This window comes from Heloderma suspectum, chromosome 4, assembly GCF_057233095.1.
Source record: "Heloderma suspectum isolate Gila_16-S chromosome 4, 16-S_ref, whole genome shotgun sequence".
In the NCBI taxonomy this organism is placed as follows: domain Eukaryota; kingdom Metazoa; phylum Chordata; class Lepidosauria; order Squamata; family Helodermatidae; genus Heloderma; species Heloderma suspectum.
The window spans coordinates 197,481,066-197,507,040 of NC_139461.1; the positions used below are offsets into that span (position 1 = coordinate 197,481,066).

At 44.6% G+C, this 25,975-nt stretch overlaps 1 protein-coding gene across 8 annotated transcripts in view; it reads right to left on the minus strand.

Annotated features, from left to right (window-relative positions):
- The window catches only part of DPYD (dihydropyrimidine dehydrogenase), a 761,638-nt gene that overhangs the window by 268,670 nt on the left and 466,993 nt on the right, over nucleotides 1-25,975 (minus strand). For all 8 annotated transcript variants that reach the window (XM_084851877.1, XM_084851875.1, XM_084851880.1 and 5 more), the window contains one exon: nucleotides 4,601-4,765. In XM_084851877.1, coding sequence (XP_084708003.1) covers nucleotides 4,601-4,765 — 165 coding nt within the window. The remainder of the gene's footprint in view (nucleotides 1-4,600; nucleotides 4,766-25,975) is intronic.

The window sequence follows — 25,975 nt, forward strand, 5'->3', positions numbered from 1 at the left end:
TTCCTGAAGCAATGGTGAAAGGATTTAATTGTCAGTCAAACATCACTGATATACTTTACTGTTTGGCTAAGGAAATTCCTGTTTCCAGGACAGTTTAATTTATCAAATGTTCCATTAAAATGCCACGACGTGCACTGTCAAATACTGAATGAGGGTCACTAAGTGCTTATGTACACCCAGGGAAACTTGTCACTCACTTTCAGTGATATTTTTTAAAGCCATGTTCATTGTGGATGTCTTTATTAATAGTCAAGCTTCCAGAGCCCATTTTTTGTGCTCCATACATTATGAAGAATGTCTGGTGGAAACCCACAAATAAAAATTGATGGACTGACAAGATGAGCCAATTCAATGACCGCATACATTTGTGCAATCCCATTGAAAGTGACAGGGCTACACCAGAGAAAGGAGATATTGAACTGCATCCACCAAGTGTTTTGACAATTTGCTCTGGCAGAAGATTTCCCCAGATGTTCTAAAGTGTCATGCTTTGTTCAATGTCTGCCATGGATTTGAGCAAATTCTGCCCATGTTTGGCATCAGACAAGTCTTGTGATGCTCAACTGTCTCTAGTCTGGACTAGTTGCACTGCGTTTCTCTGTATGTGATGTATGGTTGATATAGGGCTGTACTTCCCCTTCTATGTCCTCAGAGGGTAGGACAAAGAACGAATGAATACTAGCCTTCAGTCTCTTGGTGGACGGTAATATCAACTGAACTCCAGGCAAAATACCAGCAGTCATCACTGCCAGCTTCTGGGCATCCTCTCTCCCTTCTGACAGGCCCAGCGGCCTTCAGTAGACCTCACCCCTTTGAAGACTCTGACAGCTGGTTGATTGTCAGGAAAGAAAACCCATCACCAGTTTACATTGGTAGAATTGCTGTATGGTTCTGGTTTTAAGTTATTGTTAATTCCAACAATAACCAGTGACAGTCACTCCTAATAACTATGGAAAAGAATGGTATCTGTTGCTGTTGTTGTTAACATTTCTATACCACCCAATAATCAAAGCTCTCTGGGTGGTTTACAAAAGATTAAAACCTTAAAAATACAATATAAAGCATAATACAAAAACTATTTACATATGAAAACAATTTATAACAATAAAAATTTCAGGACTGGTTATCATATGTTAACCTATCAGCCTAGCTCCTGACACTGTCTCCTATAGTTGGGATAGGCAGCTAGTGGCCAAAGGATACAACATTACCCACAGAATGCTTCCCATTCGGCCCTGAACATGATTTCCAGTCCCAAGGAACCCTTATTATGCTCCTTTGCTATTCAGTCCAATACAAAGACAAAGGCATCTTTAAGGCCCCTCCCTATAGTGACTCTACCTTTATATATCTCAGATGTTCACTCCTGTTTGCCTGTACATAATAATGAACAACTTTTGTACATATTAAAGGGAGGGCTCTGTCACAGTCCGCTGATTTTCCCAGCAGTGGCATTGGTGGGGGGATAAAAAGCATTTTGCTTGTGTCTCACTCAGCTTATATAGCAGTGACTCACTTGATGGGGCCAAGATTACTTCAGCCTAATAGATGCTTGAGGAGTTAATCCTGTCTACTTTTTAAAAAGGAACAGACTTGATTTGCACTTCTTCGACTAATACGTGGAGTGGAACGCAGTTACTCACTTCTCTGAATTTTACAACACAGTCCTCAGCTCAAACAACATACCGAGATGCATATAAAAATGTGTATTGTTTGGCAGAAGTGCATAAAAATGCATATTTTAGGATACAATGAGTATAAAAACCTGTATTTTGTTGGGAGGGGAGTTAAAATAATGCACATTTTCATGCATTTTTAAAAATCACAGCAATGCAGAAATGGATGGAATGGCATTAGGAATGAATACATGTGATACTGTGTTCATTCAGAAACAGACTAATCCATCCATCCCTGCTTCAGCCCTTGGTCTATTGAAAATATTCCTCTGTTAAAGCGTAATTGCCAGCCAGGGTTGACATTCTTATATCAATGCAAGGAGCTATTATATATAGTTGTTATAAAAGAGATGCATAGTGTTCTCTGCTTTCACTAAGAATGGACACACTGTCATAGGAATTAGCTAAAATATTTATCTGAGCATAAAATGCAATAGAGGCCTTGAGCCTCCAACTACCATCAGCCATCTTAACAGTAACAGTAAACAACCACCAGGAATTCTTCTTTCCACACTGCCTCTGGGAAAGTATTCACTCTCCATTCACCACAGTCTCTTCCATGTACCTTACCACAATACTAATAGTGCCTCTTGGCTCCAGAACACAAGGCCCATTATACTGCATTTCAATACCAAAACACCTTTTTCTCCTAGCTCTTTCAGAACATTCAGCATACACAGTTGTAGATAATGCCCAGGGCCAGTCCTACCATTAGGCAGAATGAGGCAGCTGCCTCGGGCTGCAGATGCCAAGGGCAGAGAACAAAGGCAGGGTAGTGGAGGATAGAGCTGTATGTGTATGCGCCATGTGGCATACTATTTGCCCCCTCAGCTATCCTGCTCCCCTGGTGTGGTGGGATTCTGTCCTGTCATCAGTGCTGAAGTAGAATGCAGCTGTTGGTCTGGTCAGATTCAGTACGTGGGAGTGCGGCACTATCTTGTCCTTTGCCTCAGGCGGCAAAACGTCCAGGGATGAGAGGATTACCCACTTGCTCTGCCCTGTGTTCCACTCATCCGGAATTCTGTGCTAACTAGGAGAATTTCTAACATTAATTCCAAAATTGGAACATACATGGTTTGTTGCAGCTTATGGGACCTTCACTTTATTTACATCATGACCCTCTTGCTGTTACCGATGAGCACATGAACACTGACAAAACACTGCAAAAAAAGCAGTGATCATATGTGTGATGGCAACAAGATTCTTTCTACATGGTCCTTCAGTGATGTGCACATACACTCCTGCCCACTAGCAAAACACCACACAAAAGGAACTTGATACAACCATATGCAATCACATAAGGCTTGTTGCTTTTCTTTCTTTCTTTCTTTCTTTCTTTCTTTCTTTCTTTCTTCTCTCTCTCTCTCTCTCTCTCTCTTTTCTTTTTCTTTTTTTGCATTGTTTATCAATGCACACATGAGCATCATGGCATCATGCATATTACCACATCAAGGTCACCTTTTTTGCATGCTTTATCAAAAGCATACATTGATAGTTATGCTGAGGGCAGGAAAGACACACACAAGCTTTGTACGGGGATTTCTAATGCATAAGTTACACTTTAGAAGGAAGATCAGGTAAACTGAGAACTCTACAGTCCTTGGGTTGGGTTGGGTTGGGAGGAATTGCATGAAGAAAATTTTAGAAGCACCTCTAGATTGATAGTGACTTTGTTGTTCAGCTCAAATTCTCTCAGGGCCCTGTGAAAAGTGAGACTTAATGTAACTAAAATTTGGATCATTTTAATTCCCTTTTGTGCTTAAAATCAATTCAGAGCAATGTCAACGGCTTTGATAGTGACAAAGGCTTTAATTCTTAGCATGTTGATTTTTGAATCCATTAATTAAACTGCCTCTATTACAATGCAAAAGCACGCACGCACGCACACACACACACACACATTTTCTTTTGTTTTTCATATTTACAATACTGCATTACTGTAATCACTTGTTGATATTCATTTGTATTCTCATCTCTGCTTTTCTTTCATTTGTATTCACTCAGACAATGTTCAGAAAGGCAGACAGACAGACAGACAGACAGATATAGCGCTAAGTGTTTTGGCCTCTGCCCTTGTCAGTAGCTGTGCTGTTAAATGGATATCACGAGCAGCATTTGGAATGCCAGGAGATGAAAGTTCCTTAGGAGAAAAAAAAAAGGAGGCATGACAGGTATACTGCTTACAAATTCTCTTCCAGATTAAGGCCATTTGGACTTAAGAGTTCTCAGAATGTAGATCCAGAAGTTTTCCCTTTTGTCAAGCATGTCAGTGTCCTTTGTTTGTTCTATTGGAAGCAATTGTAAATCAGAGAGACTATGTGCAGGTGAGCTGAAATGTCTTGCAACAGGCTGCTCTAGTTTTATACACACACACACACACACACACACACCGAACACCATATCTAGTATTATATGTTTTTACAGGTGAGAACAAAGGATCTGAACAAAAACTGTTTCTGCAAACCGTAATTGTACAGAGCATTTTAAAAGAAGCACCAAGAGATTTCTACTCAGAGAGGAAAAATCTCTCCCTGTATACTGATAAATTTATCATTATAATGATGATGGTTTTGAGCTGAATTCATGGATAAGTTTAACTACATTGCATGCATTAATATTTGCTAGTCCAGGAACAATGGAATTTGTAAATAAAGCTGAGGAAAGAAAATAGTTTTTAAGAGGGCTGAAAGTGGTTTGAGAGAGCCTTTGTTTCTCATGCTGTAAACACATTTCTTTTGTCCAACTTTCATCTCCAGGTTTTGCAGGGTTTTGAAACACAAAACATGTTTAGCAGAGGCAAAAGCGGCGTGGATATACTGCCCCCAAGCAGCTCTCTTTTTTTCAAGTGACCTCCAATTCTATGAACATATTATTGCTCCTCTCCAGCTTCCATGTGCATGTCCTTTGCCTCTGATTCCACTTACTTTTTCAGGGAAGTCCATCTTCAGTTCAGTGATACTTTTACACCAGTAGGCTGCTGTTTTCTCACTGATGAGCTCAATGTTCAGAAAAGAACCTTGGCCTGGACCGTAGATGGGGCCCGAAGTTATTCCACGTATTATTCTTGGAGAAACATTTGTTACAATATCCTGTTAAAATAGTAAAAGATTATTCCAAGTTAAAATGACAACACCCAACAACACTACTGTAGAAAACTGGTTAAGCAGAAAATATAGCATTGGATCCAATGGTGTTGTTCTGGCAGCGGAAGAGAAACTGCTGGCAGAATGGATTTCCCCTCTCTGCTGCAAACCCTGCACACCCCCAAAATGTGCTCCAGAGAGTTGGGTGACCCTCCAGAGCAGATTTGGGGGCAGGCAGTGGGTAGTATCCAATAGGAGCCATGCATGCCTGCCCAGCCCCGCCAGCCTAGGTCCGCATGCGACCCCTACCATGCACAGCTGAAATATAGCACTTCTGGGGGCAAGCCCCAGCATACGCAAAAATGCTGGTTTCTCGAAGGGGCAGGTCACACCCCTTCCAGAAACCAGTGTTTTCGCATGCATCAGGGCTTGCCCCCCGGAAGCACTATATCATGGCTACGAGCAGTTCTGGGCTGGTGAGGCTGGGCGCGTGTGAATTGGGGCCCAGCAGGGCTGGCTGTGCACACATGCCCCCTATTGGATACTACCCAGAGAGGCTGCAGAAGAAATCTGCTCACCCAATATTGGATCCAACCCATAGAAATGTTGCAATAGATAAAAGGGAAATCTGCTACAGACATCTGAATAGATGTCCTCTAGGATTATAGGGAAAAGATAATTCTGTGATTGTGATGAGGGTGATGAGGATATCAATTGCATGGTCCCTGTTCTGAGGAGCTTGCAAACTAAAACCTGATACAGGGGGGACAACAGAGAAGAGAGGGAAGTGGAGGGAGGGGTAAATGCACAAAGAATATGGATAGGCAGGAGACAATTTTGCCCCACTCAAAGTTGAAGGAGTCATCATCGCCCACACCATGTTTACTTGTCACTCTTTCACATCTTGTGAAAGTTTTGCAACATTCCAACAGAGACCTAATAGGAAAATAGGTTTTGCAACATTCCAACAGAGACCTCTTTGATCAGTCATGAGACTGGACTGGGACAAAATAAATGTGTGCACTCCACGAGAAGTTAAAAATCTCACAATCCCCTTTCCACACTTACAAATTACCATCTGTCTCTAGTCGTAGGTTTCAGGGTCAAAAAGAAGAGGATAAAGAAAAAGGAGAATGTATGAGCTCTCTTATGGTAATTGCATGAGAAGGTATAGTAACACAGGAAGCTGCCTTATACTGAGGGGTCTGTCTAGCCCAGGCATGTCAAGTGACTGACAGCGGCTTTCCAGGGTTTCCCTACCTTTTGAATCTGAGGATTCAACCGGAGACCTTCTGCATAGAAAGCAGGTGCTCTACCACTAAGCCGCAGCTCCTCCACTAAAAGCTTCCTGCCTTTTTAAACTCTGACAATGGGATTCAAATGCTGCTGATTTACTTATACCATGCAAAGAGAGTGGGGAGAAACAGGGTGATATAGTGGCTTAAACACTAAGCTTGGACTTAGGAAAGCCAAGTTCCAACCCACACTCAGCTTTCAAGCTCACTAGGTGGTCACTCACTACCTCTCACACCCTCAGAGGGTTGTTATGTGGAGAACACCCTGAGCTCTTTCGAAGAAGAGGATCAGGATACAGATGTAAGTAGATAAGATTTAAGAAAACCTTCTGAGTGGTTCCAGACCATAAGTCAAGAACAGCAATACCAACAGCTAGTCTGTCATTGATGGGTTGGACCAGGAACAGAACTTCTGGAACACTGAGTGAAGCTGGAGATACCCTGTTTTAATGTTGTATTTTATAGGGCAGCAGATAATAGTTGTTTTAACATGTAGTGCTCATGTCATGAAATTACAAATGAAAAAAAAAAGACAAATAAGAGAATTCAAATGCTGGTCTGTGATAGCAAACCAATTTCCAATGTACAGAATTCACTTTAAGACAGGGGTAGGGAACATAGAATCATAGAATAGTAGGGTTGGAAGGGGTCTACAAGGCCAACATGTGTCCTTCCAGTTCTGTTGGACTCCCAAATCTTGCCAAACTGACACAGACTAGAAATAAACAGATCCATCCATTCCTGTTCCTGAGTTAACATCCAGACATGGACTCAGAAATGGCCGCCAATCATTCCACTTGGATTCCATTATAACTGGAGAGGAAAAGTACGTCAGGATTGTAAAACTGAGCCACAGCTCAGCAGGCCTCAGATCTAGAACCTGTTTTCAGAATGGAACATGTGGAGAAAAAGTGTTTCCGAACATTGGGCAGGGCACCATCCTCCCCACCACTAAGCAACCAAAGCCATCCTATATAGAATGAGGAGGGGGGAGCTGGTAGATCAGTAAGTGTGGCTACCAGGCAAAGGTGAGCCTTTTCATTTCTCGAAATGGGGTATCGAAAATTTTCAGCCCAAGGACAGAATTTCATTATGAAGAAGGTCTTGGGGCCTGGCATTCCAGTGGTGGGTGAGGCAAAGGAAAAAAGTGGGTGTGGCTGAAATTTCCCCCTAAATTGTACAAAATCCCATTATTGCCAATTTATTGTAGCCAGCAGTTTCTGCTGGATGTGGCCTTCACCTTCCCTCAGATGTAAGCCACAGAATTAAGTCACAGCCCACATAGCTTAAGGTTATGCATGTCTCCTGAGAAGTAAACCCTGCCTGCCAATTACAGAGCACAAGTATCTTTGAAGTGGAACATTTTAAAAATCCAACACATCCCCCTATTACACAGCACAGAAAGCAACTAGAGCCTATGAAAGATGAAACAGTGGAGCAGGTCATCCCCTCCCCCACTTTTCAGTGTCTTTTAAGCACTCTCATGTGAAAACCCAACCCTCACTAGGGATGTCAGAGAATTTCGCCATGAATCTCGGGGAGGCCGATTGCCAGCGCATTTGGCCACCTGAAATCGGTGGCAGAACAGTCTGCCCCCCCCCCGCATGGTCTGCCCCCCCCGGGACGGGACTTGCCTTCGGCGAATCTTCCTGGCGGCGGTGGCGGCTCCGGCGGCAGCCGGTCTTCCGACTGGCTGCCGCCGCCGCCATTTCCAGTCAAAAACCCAAAAAACCATGATAGGCTACGTACAGATTTACGTAGCCTATCACGGCTAGATTTTTAAAAAACACCGTGATAGGCTACGTAAATGTTTACGTAGCCTATCACGGCTGATTTAAAAGGAAAAAAAAACCCGCGCGTACGCCGCCATTTGCGTTCCTTATTTTGGAACGTTCCTTAATAGCGTAGACGCTACGCTATTTGCGTTCCCCTTATTTTCGCCGTCTTAGTCTACATAAATGTTTACGTAGCCTAAGACGTGCCAAAATAAGGAACGCAAATGGCGGCGTACACGCAGGGTTTTTTTTCCTTTTAAATCAGCCATGATAGGCTACGTAAACTTTTACGTAGCCTATCAGGACTGACTGCAGGGACGCAAACAGCGGCGGCTACGGCCACTGCCATTTGCAGCGCCGGCTGGCCAGGATTCGGGGTGGGGGAGGGACGGAGCGCCTCCCCCCCGGCCAGAATTTCAGGGGGGAGGGACGGAGCGCCTCCCCCCCTGGCCAGAATTTCAGGGGGGAGGGACGGAGCACCTCCCCCCCCAGCCAGAATTTTGGGGGGAGGGATGGAGCGCCTCCCCCCCACCGCGAATGTCACCCTTCGAAAAGGTAAGTGACTTTCGTACATCCCTATCCCTCACTTTATACCTTCGGCAAATTATTTCTCTTGCAAACGTAAGAACATACGAAGAGCCATGCTGGATCAGACCAAGATCCATCTAGACCAGCACACAGTGGCCAACCAGTGGGATACCCACAAGCAGGACGTGAGCGCAACAGCATCCTCCCACCCATGTTCCCCAGCATGTGGTGTACATAGGCTCACTGCCTCTGCTACTGGAGATGGCACATAGCCATCAGGTCTAGTAGCCATTGACAGCCTAATCCTCCAGGAATTTGTTCTATCCCCTTTTAAAGCCATCCAAATTGGTGGCTATCGCTACATCTTGCGGTAGTGAATTCCATGGTTTAACGATGCGCTGTGTGAAGAAGTCCTTCCTTTTATCTGTCCTGTATCTCGCACCAATCAGCTTCATGGGATGACCCTGGGTTCTAATATTATGAGAGAGGGAGAAACATATATCCCTATCCACTTTCTCCACACCACGCATAATTTTGTACACCTCCATTATGTATCCCCTTACAGTGCATAACAATGCATAGCCAAGCAGACACAGAACACAGGAGGGCTCAGAGCTGAGGGGATGGAAACGGACAGAAAGACCGGAGGTCATGCGAACGTGCCTTTTCCACTCACGCTCTCTAGAAACTTCTGAGGTCAACTGGGAACAGGACCTGGTTCCACCCCACCCCCAACCCTCTCTGGCTTGTTTCCAGAAGTGCACAAAGTCATTGGAGGGAGGAAACAAGCCAGAACATGTGGCAGGCCAAATTACATCATGACAAGTAAAGGAAAAGGGCAATATCTTGTAAAAGGAAAAGGGAAGCCAGTGCTGATCAGTGGTTTGTGTGTGTGTGTGTGGGGGGGGATGATATAAAACTGCAAAAGTAAGGGCAGTTGGTGTGACATCGGGAAGGGGACTGTCCACCCTGGGGGCTCAGGGGCCTGATTATTGAACCAGGTGGGCAGGCCGGATTAAGCCCATGGGCTGGAGGTCCGATACCTCTGCTGTAAAGGACATGCATAGTACAGTGAATCCACCCTAAACCAGAAAGCACAGCGACCATTAGGTGTGAGATATATGGACATTATTTATTCTAAGATGACAAAAATAGTAAAGTTACAGAGCAATTCTCACCTTGTATAGCAAAGCAAGATTAAACCCCTATTCCAAACTTCTTCTATATAACTATATTAAAATCATATCCATAGTATGGAAACAACACTTAAATCTGGAAAAAAAATGCTATGTGGAAATATGTTCCTTTGCCAATTTATAATAAAAATGATTTTGGGTAAAGGCCATTTAGTTAAGGATTTCATAGAATTATTTGGTTAAGTACCCCTACTCACCATCTTGTCACTTCTAGAGAGATAACATGAACCCCCATTAGTATATAGCAATTAAGGTCAATTTACATATTTTAATTAAGATCCATTCCATATAAAACAATTAGGGTAATAGGCATACTAACTGATTTCATAACATTTGGACGTTTTTCCAACTAGATAGACAGGAAACCTTAATTAGCATTAATTAGTGCTGATCTGCATATGTTTGATAAGGCATACCCTCACCAGAAATGATTATTTATTCCTGAATCTGCCAAGTGCTACCATTGCAAGAGGATAAAGGAACTTCCTTCACATTGTATGTAAATGTCTGGTAATTTATATTTGTTTTTCTATTTGGACTATTTATTATAAGATAAATGATTAGAAATGGTGTGAATGTACAAATATGTACATTCACATATAGAGAAAACATACCAATTAATGTGCAGTGGTTAATCAGCACTGCTGACATTTCAATAGTAACTGAGAAATGATAGTGGTTAGAACTTTTCCTATCCTATTTTCCTCTTATATCCGAAGATACTGCATGCCAGTATACTTTTCACTTAATTTTCTGGTGCTGAAGAAATGCAGAACAGTCAGATTTCTTTTTTTTATTAATGGATTATTTACATTTTTTTTTCATGTCCTCGTTTTTGTCCAGCAGTTATATACTTCTTCGTGTTCTTCACCTATAGACTATCACTGCTTTTTAATACAAGTTAATGGGACAATCTACACTTTTTATCATCTTGCTTGATATGCAGTATTTGAGATCAGCTGCACCCAATCTGGTGCCCTCCAGACATTTTGCACTACAGTTCCCATCAGCCCCAGCCAACATGGCCAGTGATCAAGGATGATGGGAGTTTTAGTCCAAGACATCTGGAGAGCATCAGTTTGGGGAAAGCTGCTTCAGAGGGGATTTTTAGAGTGTTTTTTTCCCCTTACATATTTTAGTATAATCTCTGTAAAGCATGTATTGGGTTTTCATCTTCTTTTTTGTATTTATTTTTAATCTGTAGGGAAGATACTAGTGTTATATCATTGCTGTTCATAATTCTGTTGATCTGTTCTTATTATTTATTATAACTATTTGTTTTTATTCTAATTTTAATTGTGGATTGTGACAGATTTTGGCTTTAAGGCAAGCAATTAACTATTTTTGGCTTTTTTATTTGATACTTTAAAATCACAGAGATGTGAAGAAATCTATGGAGTACCTTGTACGGTTCACTGCCATTGCCCCAAGGTAGGCTATGCAATCACACCACAAAGCTAATTCAGAATGAGGACAGCACATTTTTCTCACTCTGAATGAGTTTTGAACAGGAAATACAGTGAACCCTTTTGTTCCCTGCTCCCCCATCAGTGAAAAAGAAGGATTTGTTCTGCTCATGGAAGATGCTTCCTCCTTCCCCCTCCACCTCCCATGCCACAACCTACCCCATTCAGCAGGGAGACCCAAGCCTGTGTGTAGCATTTTCATGATGTGGCTGGAGAGACTGCCATGGGGGAAGGGGGCAGAGAAAATGGCTGGGTGAGCCTGATCTCGGAAGCTAAGCAGGGTCAGCCCTGGTTAGTACTTGGATGGGAGACCGCTGGGAATCAGGCTTCCTGCACTGAGCAGGGGGTTGGACTCGGTGGTCTTGTAGGCCCCTTCCAATCCTATAATCCTATGATTCTATTAAATGCACACACTTAAATCTGGACCCAGCTTAGTGTCTTGAAAAGCGTGCTCTTGCATATTTACAAAAGCAAGCCCGCATCGTTGCTGTGAATATTTTCTCCCCCACCTCACTGAATCTGCAAAACGTCTCTCTTCATATACCTCAAAGTGACTCTAATTGCTTTTTGGAAACCTTCAAAGGAGGAGATTCCATTTCCAATAACCTCTGCAGCCATCCTGCTCTGCTGCTGAGCTCCTCTTATATACTTAGGAATATCCTAAATATTCCTAGGTATGTAATATTTAACCAAAATCTACATTTTGGTTACTGTACTTTAAACATTTCTGCTCACCTTGTGCTCAGCAAAGATGCCCCCCTCTTTGATGTACTTCTAAATATTGGAGGGCTGACAGCACCTTTCTAACAGCCATTGCTCCATCTGGCACGATTCTGTCTTCACTGACTGGTTTTATCCAGACTGACCTGGAGATGTCGGATATTGAAGCTGGGATCTTTGGCATGCAAAACAGGTGCTCTACCTCTGAGTGACGGCTGGATATACTCTGTTGATGCCCTCACAAAAACCCTGTACTCTGTGAACTTCATTAAGTTATCCAATGCTGCAACAAAGTTGGAGGTCTGCAGTCCTTGGATACTCATGAACAAATAAAAGTAGGACAAATGTAAATGTAAAAGTAAGACAAATAAAATGCCCCATAAGCAGTTTTCTTTTTAGGTCCTGTTTTGTTTTTGTTTTGTTTTAACCATTATATATTAACTAAAACTTTTTAACAAATAAAAAAAATAAATCATACACATGCTTAAGGTATGCAATAATAAACCCTTACGATCTGGTAACAAAATAGGTAAGAATTTGCAACACCCTTATATAAATAAATTACATTATATTATCTTAAACGTATTATGTACTCATTCCAGTACTAGAAGAAGATGTTTTGCATTACAAATGTCTGTAGACAAATGAAGGTCTTAGATGAGGAGAATTTTACATAGAATTGTAATTTCATTACAATTTTCTTCACATTATACATTTCCTCAATTGCAATCTATTCCTGAGGGCCTCCTTACATATTATCCACCCCACCCCCGGCATGGAGTACAGAAAAATGAAACTGTGTAAATCGTAGAGTAAAAAATGTCTTTATTGGTCCAAGTTAGGGCTGAGTTGAAATGGCTTACCTTTTTTTTGTATTTGATTTTTGCTTCATTTCCCTCTGCAAGTTTTGGGGCAATTTTTGACATTATTTTAAATATTTATTTATGGTGACATATTGTTCAATTTCCTGGTGATCCCACATGATTTCATTTGCTGAGGTTCCGTGACATCATTGCATCATGCGTCAAAGCAATAACATCATTTTGTTTGCTACATGGTACCTGATTGTGTTTGTAGACCCACATTATCTTAACCGTGAAGAATAGTAACAGAAGCAACAGTAGGAATTATTGCCCCAAACAGTTTAGAAAATAATAAATTGTTCTTGTAATTCAACTAGTTATCCAATTAAAAATTCTATGACATTGAAAATGAAATATCTACATATAGATATATAACTGTCCTTTATAATTTATCTTACTGCATATTTTGCAGGAGGCTTTAATGGTCAATGGATAAACATTTCAAATTCAGTTTCTCACAGTACATATGATTCTTGTAAGCCTTCTACACGTCTAAAATCAAGGGTAATACCATTAAACATAGTAGAGCAAATGTGAAACATGATACGTGTGCAGAACACATGCTTCAAAACCACAATATTAACTTCTGTGAAGAATCAGTCATGGTTTACTGGTCAGACCAATCATATCTGTTTGCAAACAAGTAATTTGACCCTCCATTCATAGGCCAGGTGAAATGTGCCATGACAGCACTGAAGCAAAATCATAAAACATTTGTGTCAGTCTTCCACAACTCCATATTCCAGGTAGTCCTCAAGCATGACGAGATGTGAATTTCCATGTGGCATTTCAGGGCGCCCTCTCCTAGGGATGGCGGAGAAATCCACCAGGGACTCCAATGAGGCTGGATTCTTTAGAATCCAGCCCCCCCAGAGTCCACGGCAGAACGGACTGCTCCCCCCTGCTGCCCTGCGAAGGCCAGTCAGGACAGACCCTACCTGGCAGCGGCCAGTCCGGGTCCGTCATCTTCGTTCCGCAGCCATCCGCTGCCAGGCTGCGGACGCCATTTGCACCCCTGCCCTTGGCCGTGATAGGCTATGTAAATATTTACGTAGCCTATCATGGCAAAGAGCAAGGACGCAAATGGCGTCCACTACACCATTTGCATCCCTACTTTTTGCTGTGATAGGCTACGTAAATATTTACGTAGCCTATCACAGTCAAGGGCAGGGACGCAAACGGTGTCCACTACGCCGGACACCATTTGCATGGCAGTGGCCGGAAGTCCAGCTGCGGATGGGAGCGGATGGGACTTGCCATGGAGCGGAGCCGGCCGGGGAGGATTCCGGGGGGAGGGACAGATCACCTCCCCCCCCCCACAGACCCCTTCAGCAGACAGGTAAGTAGGTTTCGTACACCCCTACCCTCTCCTCAATTTAGTGAAAAATCAATGTTTTATTCTTATGGCTTTGGGGGGGCCAATTCTACCGCTATTGGAATGACTGAGACAACTGACAAACCAGGCCACAATAGGGGATCACATTGATCCTGGCAAATGCTGGTTGAATTTATTAGCTGTGTGTCATGTCTACAGAAGCTTAGCCTGGTCTTTCTGTTTCTTGTGTGCAAGGGGTGTAGAAGATAAAAAAGATAACATATTGTCTATTCTCATAGCACACTAGTTCACTAGAATTACTAGTGTAATTCTAGGGCAATATCCAAAGGGGCGCAATCACTAAAATAAATTACGTTTCACTAGTGCAAACTACTCTAGCAGAATGCCAGTATCATTAGTTGGTGCACCAACATCCTGGAGAAATCGAGGTACCATGCTGGGAGTTGTAGGGCTTCTTTCTGTCTAAACATGCATACAATTGCACCCTTAGTCATACTGAAGTAGATATTTAAGTAGACAATGACTAACTTAAGTCTCATTGATTTCAGTAGGCCTATTCTATATGTGACTAAATCTGAATCCAATTCATTATTAGCATATCCAGCACGCTCGGTTTCAAGCGCCATCATTTTGTGTCAAAATCAGTTCCATTTTTTGTTTGGTTTTTGAAGTTAAGCCCTCAGAGAAGTTGTTGGTTTAAATTCCAGCCATATGGAAGGTAGAATTTCAATTTCTGAATTGCTACACAGAAGTGGATCCTCTAGGATGAAATGTAAGAAACCTCTGGATGAAACAAACAAGAACTAAGGCTCTCATATTTTCAACTGGAAGGGAAACTGTAATGCAGTTCAAAGAAGTCATTTATTTATTTATTTATTTATTTATTTATTTATTTATTAAATTTATTAATCGCCCATCTGACTGGTCACCCAGCCACTCTGGGCGTTGTACAACCCCCATAAAACAATTTAAAACAATAAAATTTTACCATAATTTTTTTTTTAAAATACCCTAACCCACCCCAAATGCCTGCCTGAACAACCACATTTTTAATGCACGACGGAAGCTCATTAAAGAGGGGGCATGACGGAGTTCCCTAGGGAGGGAGTTCCACAGAGTGGGGGCCACCACAGAGAAGGCCCTCTCCCTCGTCCCCACCAGTCTAGCTGTCCTGGCTGATGGGACAGAGAGAAGGCCATCTGAGGCTGATCTTGTTAAGCGGCCTGTCTGGTGTTGCTGGAGGCGCTCCTTAAGATAGGCTGGGCCGGAACCATATAGGGTTTTAAAGGTCAAAACCAACACCTTGAATTTGGCCCGGAAAACAACTGGTAACCAGTGCAACTCCTTCAGCACTGGAGTGATGTGATCTCGCTGGTGGCTGCCTTTAATCAGGCGAGCCGCCGCGTTCTGTACCAGCTGCAGCTTCCGAACCGTCTTCAAGGGTAACCCCACGTAGAGCGCATTACAGTAGTCTAAACGAGAGGAGACCAGGGCATGTACTACCGATGGGAGAAGATGGTCAGGAAGGAAGGGGCGCAGCCGCCGTATCAGATGGAGTTGATATAGCGCTGTCCGGCTCACAGCTGACACCTGAGCCTCCATGGACAGCTGGGAGTCCAAAATGACCCCCAGGCTGCGGACCTGGTCTTTCAAGGGTAGCCGTACCCCATTCAACACCAGGTCAACATCCCCCAGCCTCCTCTTGTCTCCCATCAAAAGTACCTCGGTCTTGTCAGGGTTCAGCTTCAGCTTATTCCTCCCCATCCAGCCACTCACCGTCTCCAGACATTTGGACAGGGATTCTACGGCCAACCTTGGTGAAGATTTGAATGAGAGGTAGAGCTGCGTGTCATCCACATATTGATGACACTGCACCCCAAACCTCCTGATGATAGCCCCCAGTGGCTTCACATAGATGTTAAATAGCATCGGGGAGAGGATGGAACCCTGTGGCACCCCACAAGTAAGTGGCCATGGGTCCGAAACCTCCTCTCCCAGTGCTACCCTCTGGTACCTGCCGGAGAGGAAGGACCGGAACCACCGCAATACAGTGTCTCCAATGCCCAACCCCTCCAGGCGGTTCAGGAGGATACCGTGGTCAACGGTATCAAAAGCCGCTGAGAGGTCGAGGAGAACAAGGAAGGAGCATTCACCCCTATCCAGAGCCCTCCTCATATCATCCACCAAGGCGACCAAGGCCGTTTCTGTCCCATGCCCAGGCCTGAAGCCCGACTGAAATGGGTCTAGATAATCAGTTTCTTCCAAGTGTGCCCTCAACTGCACCGCCACCACCCGCTCAATCACCTTGCCCAAAAATGGCAGATTTGAGACTGGGCGAAAGTTGTTCAGAACTTGAGGATCCAAGGAGGGCTTCTTTAAGAGCGGACTTATCACTGCCTCCTTGAGGGCTGATGGCATCACTCCCTCCTCAAGGGAGGCGTTCACCACCGCCCTGATCCCTTCACCCAGTCTCTCTCTGCAGCTCATAATGAGCCAAGATGGGCAAGGATCAAGTCAGCAGGTGGTCGGCCTTACAGATGAAAGCACCTTGTCCACTTCAACAGGAGGAAGAAGCTGGAACCGATCCCACAAAACCAGTTTGCCACAGGCCGCCTCTTGCTCACTAACTGTATCCACAGTGTGCAGAATAACACACCTAATCTGATCAATTTTATCTGCAAAGTGCCTTGCCAAAGCTTCACAGGAGGCCTTAGAATGCTCCAGTGGTTCCGGAGCCACAGGACCGACCAGGCTCCGGACCACTTGGAACAGCCTCCTGGGGCAGCACTCTGCAGACACGATGGAGGCAGCATAATATTCCTTTTTTGCTGCCTTCACCGCCACATGATAGGCTGAAGATATAGCTCTAGCCCGTGTCTGATCATCTTTGGAGCGAGACTTCCGCCACCGGCGCTCTAGCCATCTCACCTCCTGTTTCAGAGCTCGTAACTGCGGATTGAACCATGGTGCAGTCCGAGCCCTGTTCAGGGGGAGAGGGCGTTTCGGAGCCACCCGATCTAATGCCCCGGTGATTGCGGCATTCCACCCACCCACCAGGGTCTCGACCAAGTGGCCGTTGGCATGCCCCAGAGAATCCCCAAGCGTGTTCAGGAATCCATTTGGATCCATAAGACGCCTGGGGCGTACCATTTTAATGGGTCCTCCACCCCTGCGGAGGGGTTGTGGAACCGAGAAGTCCAACATCACCAGATAGTGATCTGACCATGACAAGGGGGTGGTGGATATACCCCCGACTTCCAGATCACTCCCCGCTTCTCCAGAAACAAACACAAGGTCTAGTGCATGACCGGCTACATGGGTGGGCCCAGTTAGAATATGGTGCAGCTCCCAGGAGGCCATGGTCTCCATGAAGTCCTGAGGTGCTCCTGTGAGGATGGCCTCCGAATGTACGTTGAAGTCCCCCAACACCAGTAAGTTAGGGGACTGTACACGCACATCAGAGACCACCTCAAGCACCTCGGCCAGGGAGTCAGTCGTGCAGCGGGGTGGACGGTACACGAGCAGAATCCCCAGACTGCCCTTCAGGCCCAACCTCCAGTACATGCACTCAGCAACCTTGGTCTCCCGGAGAGGGGGTCTGGTGAAGACCAAGGACTCTCGGTAGATAACCGCCACTCCCCCTCCCCGATCCCCAGCCCTCGGCTGCTGTGCATATGAAAATCCAGCTGGACACATGGCTACAAGGGTTGGAGCAGCAGCCTCGGCCAGCCAGGTCTCCGTAATACATGCCAGGTCTGCACCCTCATCCAGGATCATGTCATGGATGAGGGAGGTTTTCTGGGTAACAGACCTGGCATTGCAGAGCAGCAAACGAAGGCCAGAAGATGGGGTCACGCCTCTCCCAGCCATCCTTTGGCTCTGGACAGGCCCGGAGCAGGGGACAGATACTACACATCTCTCCCTTGTTCCCCTTACCTGGCATGGCCTGCCCCTAGCACTCCACCAGCGCCTGCCACCCAGCCTCGGTATGTTCTGGCCCCCAACACTCCCCCCACTGCCTCCATCAGGTGGACACATGCCCCCTCGCTCCCGCCTATCAGGCAGGCTACCCACCCCTAAAAACACAACAAAATCCCCCCCAACAAAATAAAACAAACAAACAAAACAATTAAAATCCCTTTAAAAATGCCAGGCAGGAGTCCACAGGGAAGGCCTGGTGGCGGTGGTCATCTCTGTCTGTCATCCATACAAAATGGACAAATACAGGAAAATAAAGTTAGGAACCCAAAATAAACTAGCCAGCAGTTTCCTGTGATACAGTGGAGAAGAGATACAAAGTGCTGGAAGTCTACCACTGACTTTGTGATTGGCATTGCCTTCTCATGGAAAGTGTGCAGCCACAGTGGGGGTGGCATGGGGTGGGCATTAATGAGACAGGATTAAATGCTTAAACTGGAGCTTTTGTGAACTTTGGCATATGAAATAGTTGTGTTTGGTGAACTGCGTGACCTCTGTCAGTTTCCCTTCATTATAAATGATGTAAAGGTTTAAACAAAAGGATCACATTACTTCTTTTCCAGAAGTTAATTTATATAACCTTTCTTCATCCAGGGTGCTTTGGTGCTTTGATGCTACGTTCATTAACTGAAGTAACTTTCAGAATGTAACGGTGGTTACTACTTACTAAATGTCAGTGGTGGAATAAAGACACAATGGCCTCGTTGTGAACAATTCCACAGAGATGTCTTATGGAACTATTCTGGGCAAAAAGAAACACACACACACCCTTCATCTCAGTCTAACATGATTGTAGCTAGTTTGAACAGGAACTCAGTTGCAATGTGCCAGAATAGACTTCTTGTTTCTAACATATAATACATTTAACACATGTGTTATCCAAGCCTGCAATCCACAAATCACACATGGTTAAATCCAATGTTATGTGAGTGGACCTCCACTCACGCAGCTAGTCTTTCCCCTTGTCTCCTTCACCCTGCAGCCCTCTGCTCATTCCCAAATCTGCTTCAGAGGGTTGGGGAACTCTCTGGAGCAGATATGGGGCATGTGGGAGGGGGATGCTGGTGGAGAGGAAATCCGTCTGCCAGGGGGTTTCATTTCACCAGGGGATGGCCAGTGGTTGAATACAACACTTTGTTCAGAAAAAATATTCTCATAGGCTTCACTGGGCTGCACCCGGATGAAGCTATTTACATGTCAGTTCCCACTGAAATCAGTGGGACTCGAGTTAAGTCATGTCTAATTTTTACTGTTTATTTACACTTGTTTTTTTCTGGGGCTTTTCTTTTGTCAGCCTTTCTATATGTTCAATTACACAGCCACTAGGCAGTGCTGTGGAATGGCAGAATTGCGGAAATACACAAGGATTTCATGCCGCCATTCAGGATATACCAGACTTTCCTCTTTAGAAAACGAAAAAACTCACGATGCTAGTTGCCAAGCACAGGAGAGGCCATAGAGGATAAAGATGTTGTGTAAAAGCACCCACAAACTACCATGAGTGAGGAACCATGAGCACACAATAAATGCTTCATGTAGAAAGGCTCTTAGTCTGAATGCTACCTGAAGAGGTGACTGACAGTTTGTTCCTTTCCTAAAGATTGCTTGCAGGCAGTATCCTAAAGTATGATCAATGGAAAGTTTAGAGTGACGGTTAGAGAATGTGATGATTTCAATGCTGCTGAAAACAGCATCCCTGTGGCAAGTACAACAACTCTCACCATGATGTGAGCTCATGTACTGTGACACAAGCCTCCACATGCATTCTCACAGATGGCAGCCAGAGGAAGCAAGGGTATGGAGATTTAAAAATGGCTGGGGTGCATAATTTGATACAAAAATCTAAGTGTTATCATAGGGTCTGTGGAAAAAATCAGGAAACAGATGCTGTTTTCAGTGGCAGCTCTGTGGCAAACCTGAGATGTGAAAAGTTTGCTAAATGCCACATCCTGACTTCACATGGCTGGCTGGTGAGGGACGGACTCTCTCTCTCTCTCTCTCACACACACACACACACACACACACAGGTTTACTGTCAGGTTTCCCGATCCCCCCAGCACACACGCTCAGGCAGTCCAACACTGGACACCCAAATCAGTGAGAGTTCTTTATTGCAGGGAATCCCATGGCAAAAGCTTAATGGTTACACTTCAGAAATCATATAGCTGATGGTCAGTAGCTATAGGCTCTATGCAATTCCAGAACAGTCCAAAGCTAAACACTACTACCGTGACTGAGATCCTCAATGTGGTTTCTCTCTTGCCCTCTCCATGGTTCTGAACACAAGGGAAGAGACTCTGGATACCTGGGTACCTAACCCAGACAATCCTTTCACGGGGCTCCAATCCCAGACATGGAAAGGGAATGATCCTGGAATGAACCCATCAGACAATCAGGGGATAACTTCTTGAAAGGCCTTAACAACCCACATCCATAAAGAGTTCAACTTTGAATCTTTTATTGATAACCCTAGGCTACATGGTCAAGGCCCATCAAGATCAAGGGAAGGGCATACCAACACATGCACGGAGTTCCAGGCCACCGCTTTCACAATGGCAACTCCACTCTGCATGAGTTCTGGCAGAGGGAAGTCCAAAAGTCATAGGTCAAACCCAGCCTGCTGTACACTGAGCTGACTACAAACACAGACACACAATCCATAGCAACGAGAGTTCAAGCCTATGAAAAGCCTCACAGTACTGTTCATGGCAAGTCCTTAACAATCCAAAGTTCCAGTCCATGTGCAGAGTGCCTCCAAAAGGCCAGATGATGATGGATCCAAACAGAGAGAAGGCTTCGGGCAATGAAGACGAGATGTTCCTAGCAAGGGCTCTTCGCCTTTGCATCCGCTTAAAAGGGGAGGCGTGACTGTAGGAAACCTCCTTCAGATCCTTGACAGACAAGGGCCTTTGGTAAGGCCCCAGCAAGGCCCCTGTCTGAGCAGGGCGGCACTGCTCAGCCCTCCAGAAGGGACGCTTCAACCTGGGCAACGCCTCTGCAAACACCACCCCTCCTCTGTCAGGTTCTCTCAGGCAGCTTCCAGCCTCCCTGCCTGCCAAGGCCAGACCAGCAGGTGGACAGGGAGCTGGGTGACTGCCCCTGGCTCCGCTCTGAGAACACTGACCGAGACAAGCTCACACAGATTGGGACATTCCAGAAACCGAATAGGCCCAAGCCCTTCCAGGCTACTTCTAATCAAATCCTGGCTATAAACTACAAGGCCCACTGCAGTGCTAAAGCTAGGCCCTGACTCTCTCTCTCTCTCTCTCTCTCACACACACACACACACACACCCTAGTTATCTATAATTGCCCAAATTTTAAGGGCAGTTTTAAGTAGTGGAGGCTCTTGGCTTCAATTTTGGTGGGACTGTGAATCCATTTTAGGTTTCAGTCAGAACCATCCAGAACTCTAAAGGAGCTACCCAAGGTGCTGAACCTATTTTGGGGCTAGGGTTCAGCACCTTGGATAGGTCTTTTAGAATTGAGGCTGGTTCTGACTGAAACCCAGAATGGATTCACAGCCCCACCAAATTCAGAGCCACCAGCCTCCACTGCTTTTAAGGTTTTGTAACTAAATTCTGAAAGCTCTGAATCAAACTACAGTTCTTAAGTTCCTAGTCTCCCCATGATGCAAAGCAGTCGATCCACATAAAGTCTGGTACTACAATTCTTTCCAGACATTATGGATAGAGATCTAGTGCTGCTGTTACAGAGGAGGAGAAAGCACCCATATGTCCATCCTTGCTGAGAAGATGGTTGATCAGTCATTTGCAGCATCAGCATGGTTGCCCAACTTGCTAGAGGGTGCGCGTGCGTGCGTGTGTGCGTGTGCAGATTCTTCACAAATGGAAGCCTGTGAAGTGTAATGTTAACATGTTTAATGATGGCATTTAAGCCAGGGAAAGGAGACAAAGGGGGTCGACAGCAGATGTGCTGTGCAGAGAGTGCAAGGGGGAAATAAGGAGAGACGAAAGAAGATGCAGGATATTATACACATAAAACGCAGAACAGAAGCAGATGGTCATGTGAATTTCAAATCCAGTTTATTCCTTTCCTAAAGACAACTTCATTTGTGTCCTTCCAGGGAGAAGTGCAGTTAAAGAAAGAACTTAATCAATATTTTAGTAACTTCCTAGGCTTGCTCACGTATACTTGTGAGAGAAACTAAATCCACTACTCTGTGGGGCACATTACAACTGTTCATGTAGCTTGGATAATTTGCTCATTTCTTTAGTGGGCTTCCCTAGGGCTTGTGTCATAATTAAAAAGGAAGTCCCAGTGTCTGAATAAAATAATGTAAGGCTTTTATTCATTGTTGTTTTCATATTACAAAACAAACTTTAATGGAAATGTGGCTTCCCAACTCAACACATATACAAGAGTCTTGATCTAATAGAACAAACTCTTGCAAAACAAGAAGTAACAGCAAATTATTTTTATCCTCATGTGTGTGTGTCTGCTAGTAACCATACGGAAACATACTGCCTAGCGGCACAAGCACCATTTTGATGACAAGGTTATGAAAAGTAATAATGATCAGAAGACAAGGTTGGGCCTTGGCAATAACAAAGACAAAGAAGGTGAATGGCCCACAGTCAGTCTGTGATATCTGGACTGACACAAGAACTCCTCTCATCCGGTGAGGTGTAAGGGTGGATGCATTGAGCTTTTCAGTGGAGTATGTCTGAAAAATTTCATACCCTTTAATCTAACCAGTATGCTGAAAGTTGTTTCTGAGACATTTATTTATTTATGGTTGCATCCTGTCTCAGTCCTGAAAAGCTTTGGGCAAGTGACAACAAAACAAAACAAAAAACAAAAGCCCTATTCATTCAGGTGTTCTGAAACCCCCGAGCCCCACTCACCGAGCCCCTGCCCTTACTCACCCCCTGCTCATGCCTGGCGAACAGCCTGCACTCACCCTGGCAGCCTCGTTGAACTTCACAGTCACTATTTTTTGAAAAATAAAATGGCAATTGCAAAAATGCGCAAATTTTTGTATGCATGGAAATGTGCATATTCGAAAAGGTGTGCATTTTCACCATATGCAAATATGTGCATTCGCAGAAATGTGCATTTTCATGCTTACGCAAATATGCGCATTTTGCTATCACCGCTTTATTTTTTTTTAATGGCAACCATGGAGCTTGACGAGGCCGCTGGGATGAGTGCAGACTGCTCTCTGAGCGTGGGAGGGGCTCAAGTGTGGTCCAGGGACTGGCAAGCAGTGGCAGGGTGGCACTCAGAGAACCCAGACGGGGGTGGGTTCGCATATCACTAGTCTCTCCATGTTTGGGGGGATCCCCAAGGCAGGGATGTGTGAACAAGGGATGTTTTTGTTTGCCCAGATTCTCCGAACATCATCTTGATGTTCAGCTCTCCTTGATTTCCATGAGCATTGCAATCCCTGTTTGATTTGCATAAACTGGAAAATTATACAAATCAAACACAAGTGAATGGAAAACTGTGCAAAAATTGTGCATTTTCCACAGTTGCACAGCTTTCCCCATAGACTAAATTGTGCAATTTCAAACTGCCTGTCCAATTAAAAAAGTTCATTTTTCAGCCATGATAGCGTGTTCAAGAATTTATGAGCATCTGCAACGAACACATCTCTTGCTCTCATCTGTGTTTGAGGTCACAAACTGGGTGTGTTTGAGTGCTTTGCAGTAAAAAACGATATTCTTATACATCCCTAGCCCAAGGTATGTGTAAAAAGAAAAACCTGGAGAGAGAAAAAATGAAAAAGGGGCAAATTCCCCCCCCCAGGTGAAACATAATTGTGCATGTGTGCAAACTCAATTCATCCATGTCCATTGCCATACAGAGCTTGAGTAGGAGACTTCAAAATCCCACTATGGAGGATCTTGTCTGTTTTTGGTGAAAGGAGGAAGCAGGAGGAACTGGATATGGTGACATTAGAAAACAGATTAGAGTGGGGGGGTGCTGGGGAGAGGGGGGAGGGAGCAAACAGGAGAGAAACAGGTGGAATGAGATGCAGTTGGAAGGAACCAGGATGTGGGAGAGGAGGAACTAGGGAGAAGCAAATGACAACAGATCAGGGTGAGAGGGGCAAAAAACAAACAAACAAGAGAGGAGGGGTGGGAACAGCAGCAGAAAGACCGTGAAATGGAAGAGCTAACAACAGCGGGTGCTTCCAGATGGACAGCTACCGATCAAAAGGCATTGTGCAGCTATTTCATCTTTCTCTCCTTAACAGGGGTGTGTGTGTGTGTGTGTGTGTGTGGTAAATAAAGAGAAAGAAGGAGTGGTAGGAAAACACTGCAAGGTTACAAATGGAAACCATTAAAATGTGGAAACATCCCCCCCCCCATAAAAGTGCAAGATTACAAATGTGCAAGACTGCACTGCAAAAAGTGTGATTAAAAAGTGCAAGATTACACATGGAAGCCAGTAAAATCTGGAAACATTCCCCCTCCCCAATAAAAAAGTCAGTAAAATCTGGAAACATCCCCCCAATAAAAAGCCAGTAAAATCTGGAAACATCCCCCCCAATAAAAAGCCAGTAAAATCTGGAAACATCCCCCCAATAAAAAAGCCAGTAAAATCTGGAAACATTGCCCCCCAATAAAAAGCCAGTAAAATCTGGAAACATTCCCCCCCCCAAATAAAAAAGCCAGTAAAATCTGGAAACATTGCCCCCCAATAAAAAGCCAGTAAAATCTGGAAACATTCCCCCCTCCAAATAAAAAAGCTAGTAAAATCTGGACCCCCCACACACACAATAACATTCTGTGAATAAGACAAGGTGATTGCACAGCAAAATCTTTGTCTAAGCATCCAGAATAAACAGAGTAAGAAAGTAGCAAGGAGGGACAAAGCAGGGAGGAAGAAAGATAGAGCCGGAAAAGGAATGACAGCTAGTGGCATGGGGAGGGAGAACTGAGGGCTTGCATGAGCATGACACTGTTTTACTAATCCATTTTGTTGCGGCCCCTCACTTGTATCCATTCTATTTTCCAGTAATTGGGAAGCTTGTTTTTCTACTGTAGACTACCAGGTGCTTTGTTGATCCAACAACTTCTGTTATTGTGTATACGGGTAATATGGGGGAGAACGTGTTCGCAGCATGAGTTGTGGTTGTTGGTTTTGCTGCAGCAGTCCCTACTACGAAAAAGCTACTCTTCAAGCTGAGCAATGGCTTGACTCTTCTGAAGTGTGATCTACTGCACTGCAGAACCACAAGTGAAACTCTATATATGATTCTCTCTTACTCAGATCAAGCACTGGAATCTAATGTCTGAGGTTTAGAGCACATGTTTGCATGTAAAGGAATACATATGAAATATTCTTTTCCTTAAAAGTAAGAGCTACATTCCCTACAAAATTCCCCTCCCCAAGTCTATACTCCTCAGGGGCGGGGGGAGAGAATAGCAGCTTTCAGGGGGTGGGATTTTATTAGACCATGTCATAGGGAAAAGAATTAACCCCCTCCCCCATGTGCCATGCTTCATCGGGCTCCCACATGGCTACTGTTTATAAAGGAAGATAATGCATTCAGACATTTTACGTAACATGGGAGGGGCCGTGGCTTAATGGTAGAGCACCTGCTTTGCATGCAGAGGGTCTTAGATTCAATCCCTGGCATCTCCAGGTAGGGTTAGGAAAGAATCATGCCTGAAACCCTGGAGAGCCGCTGCCAGTCGGTATCAACAACACTGGGCTAGATGGACCACTGGTCTTGACTCAGTATAAGGCAGCTTCCCGTGTTCCTACTTTTCTAAATTTAGTTAGGGATGGGCAGAGTCACCCGTGTTCGCAGTCACTGGGCACTCGAGGAGCCGCTGCCTGCCTGTGAGAACTGGGCCACACGAGCCCCTGGGGGGCTTGGCGAGTGGTCCAGGAACGCTCCGCAGCTGCCCACCCCTCCATGCGAGCTGTCATTTCAACGCAAGAAGGGGGCTCTAGTTTTTCATATATCTAATGCTGAGCACAATGGTGGCCATAAAGGGCCATTTCTGCAACATTAGAGGCCTCTACATCCCTGCACCTCGTTTGGTCCTGAAGTAACAAGGCTTGGAAGGACGTCTCACCTC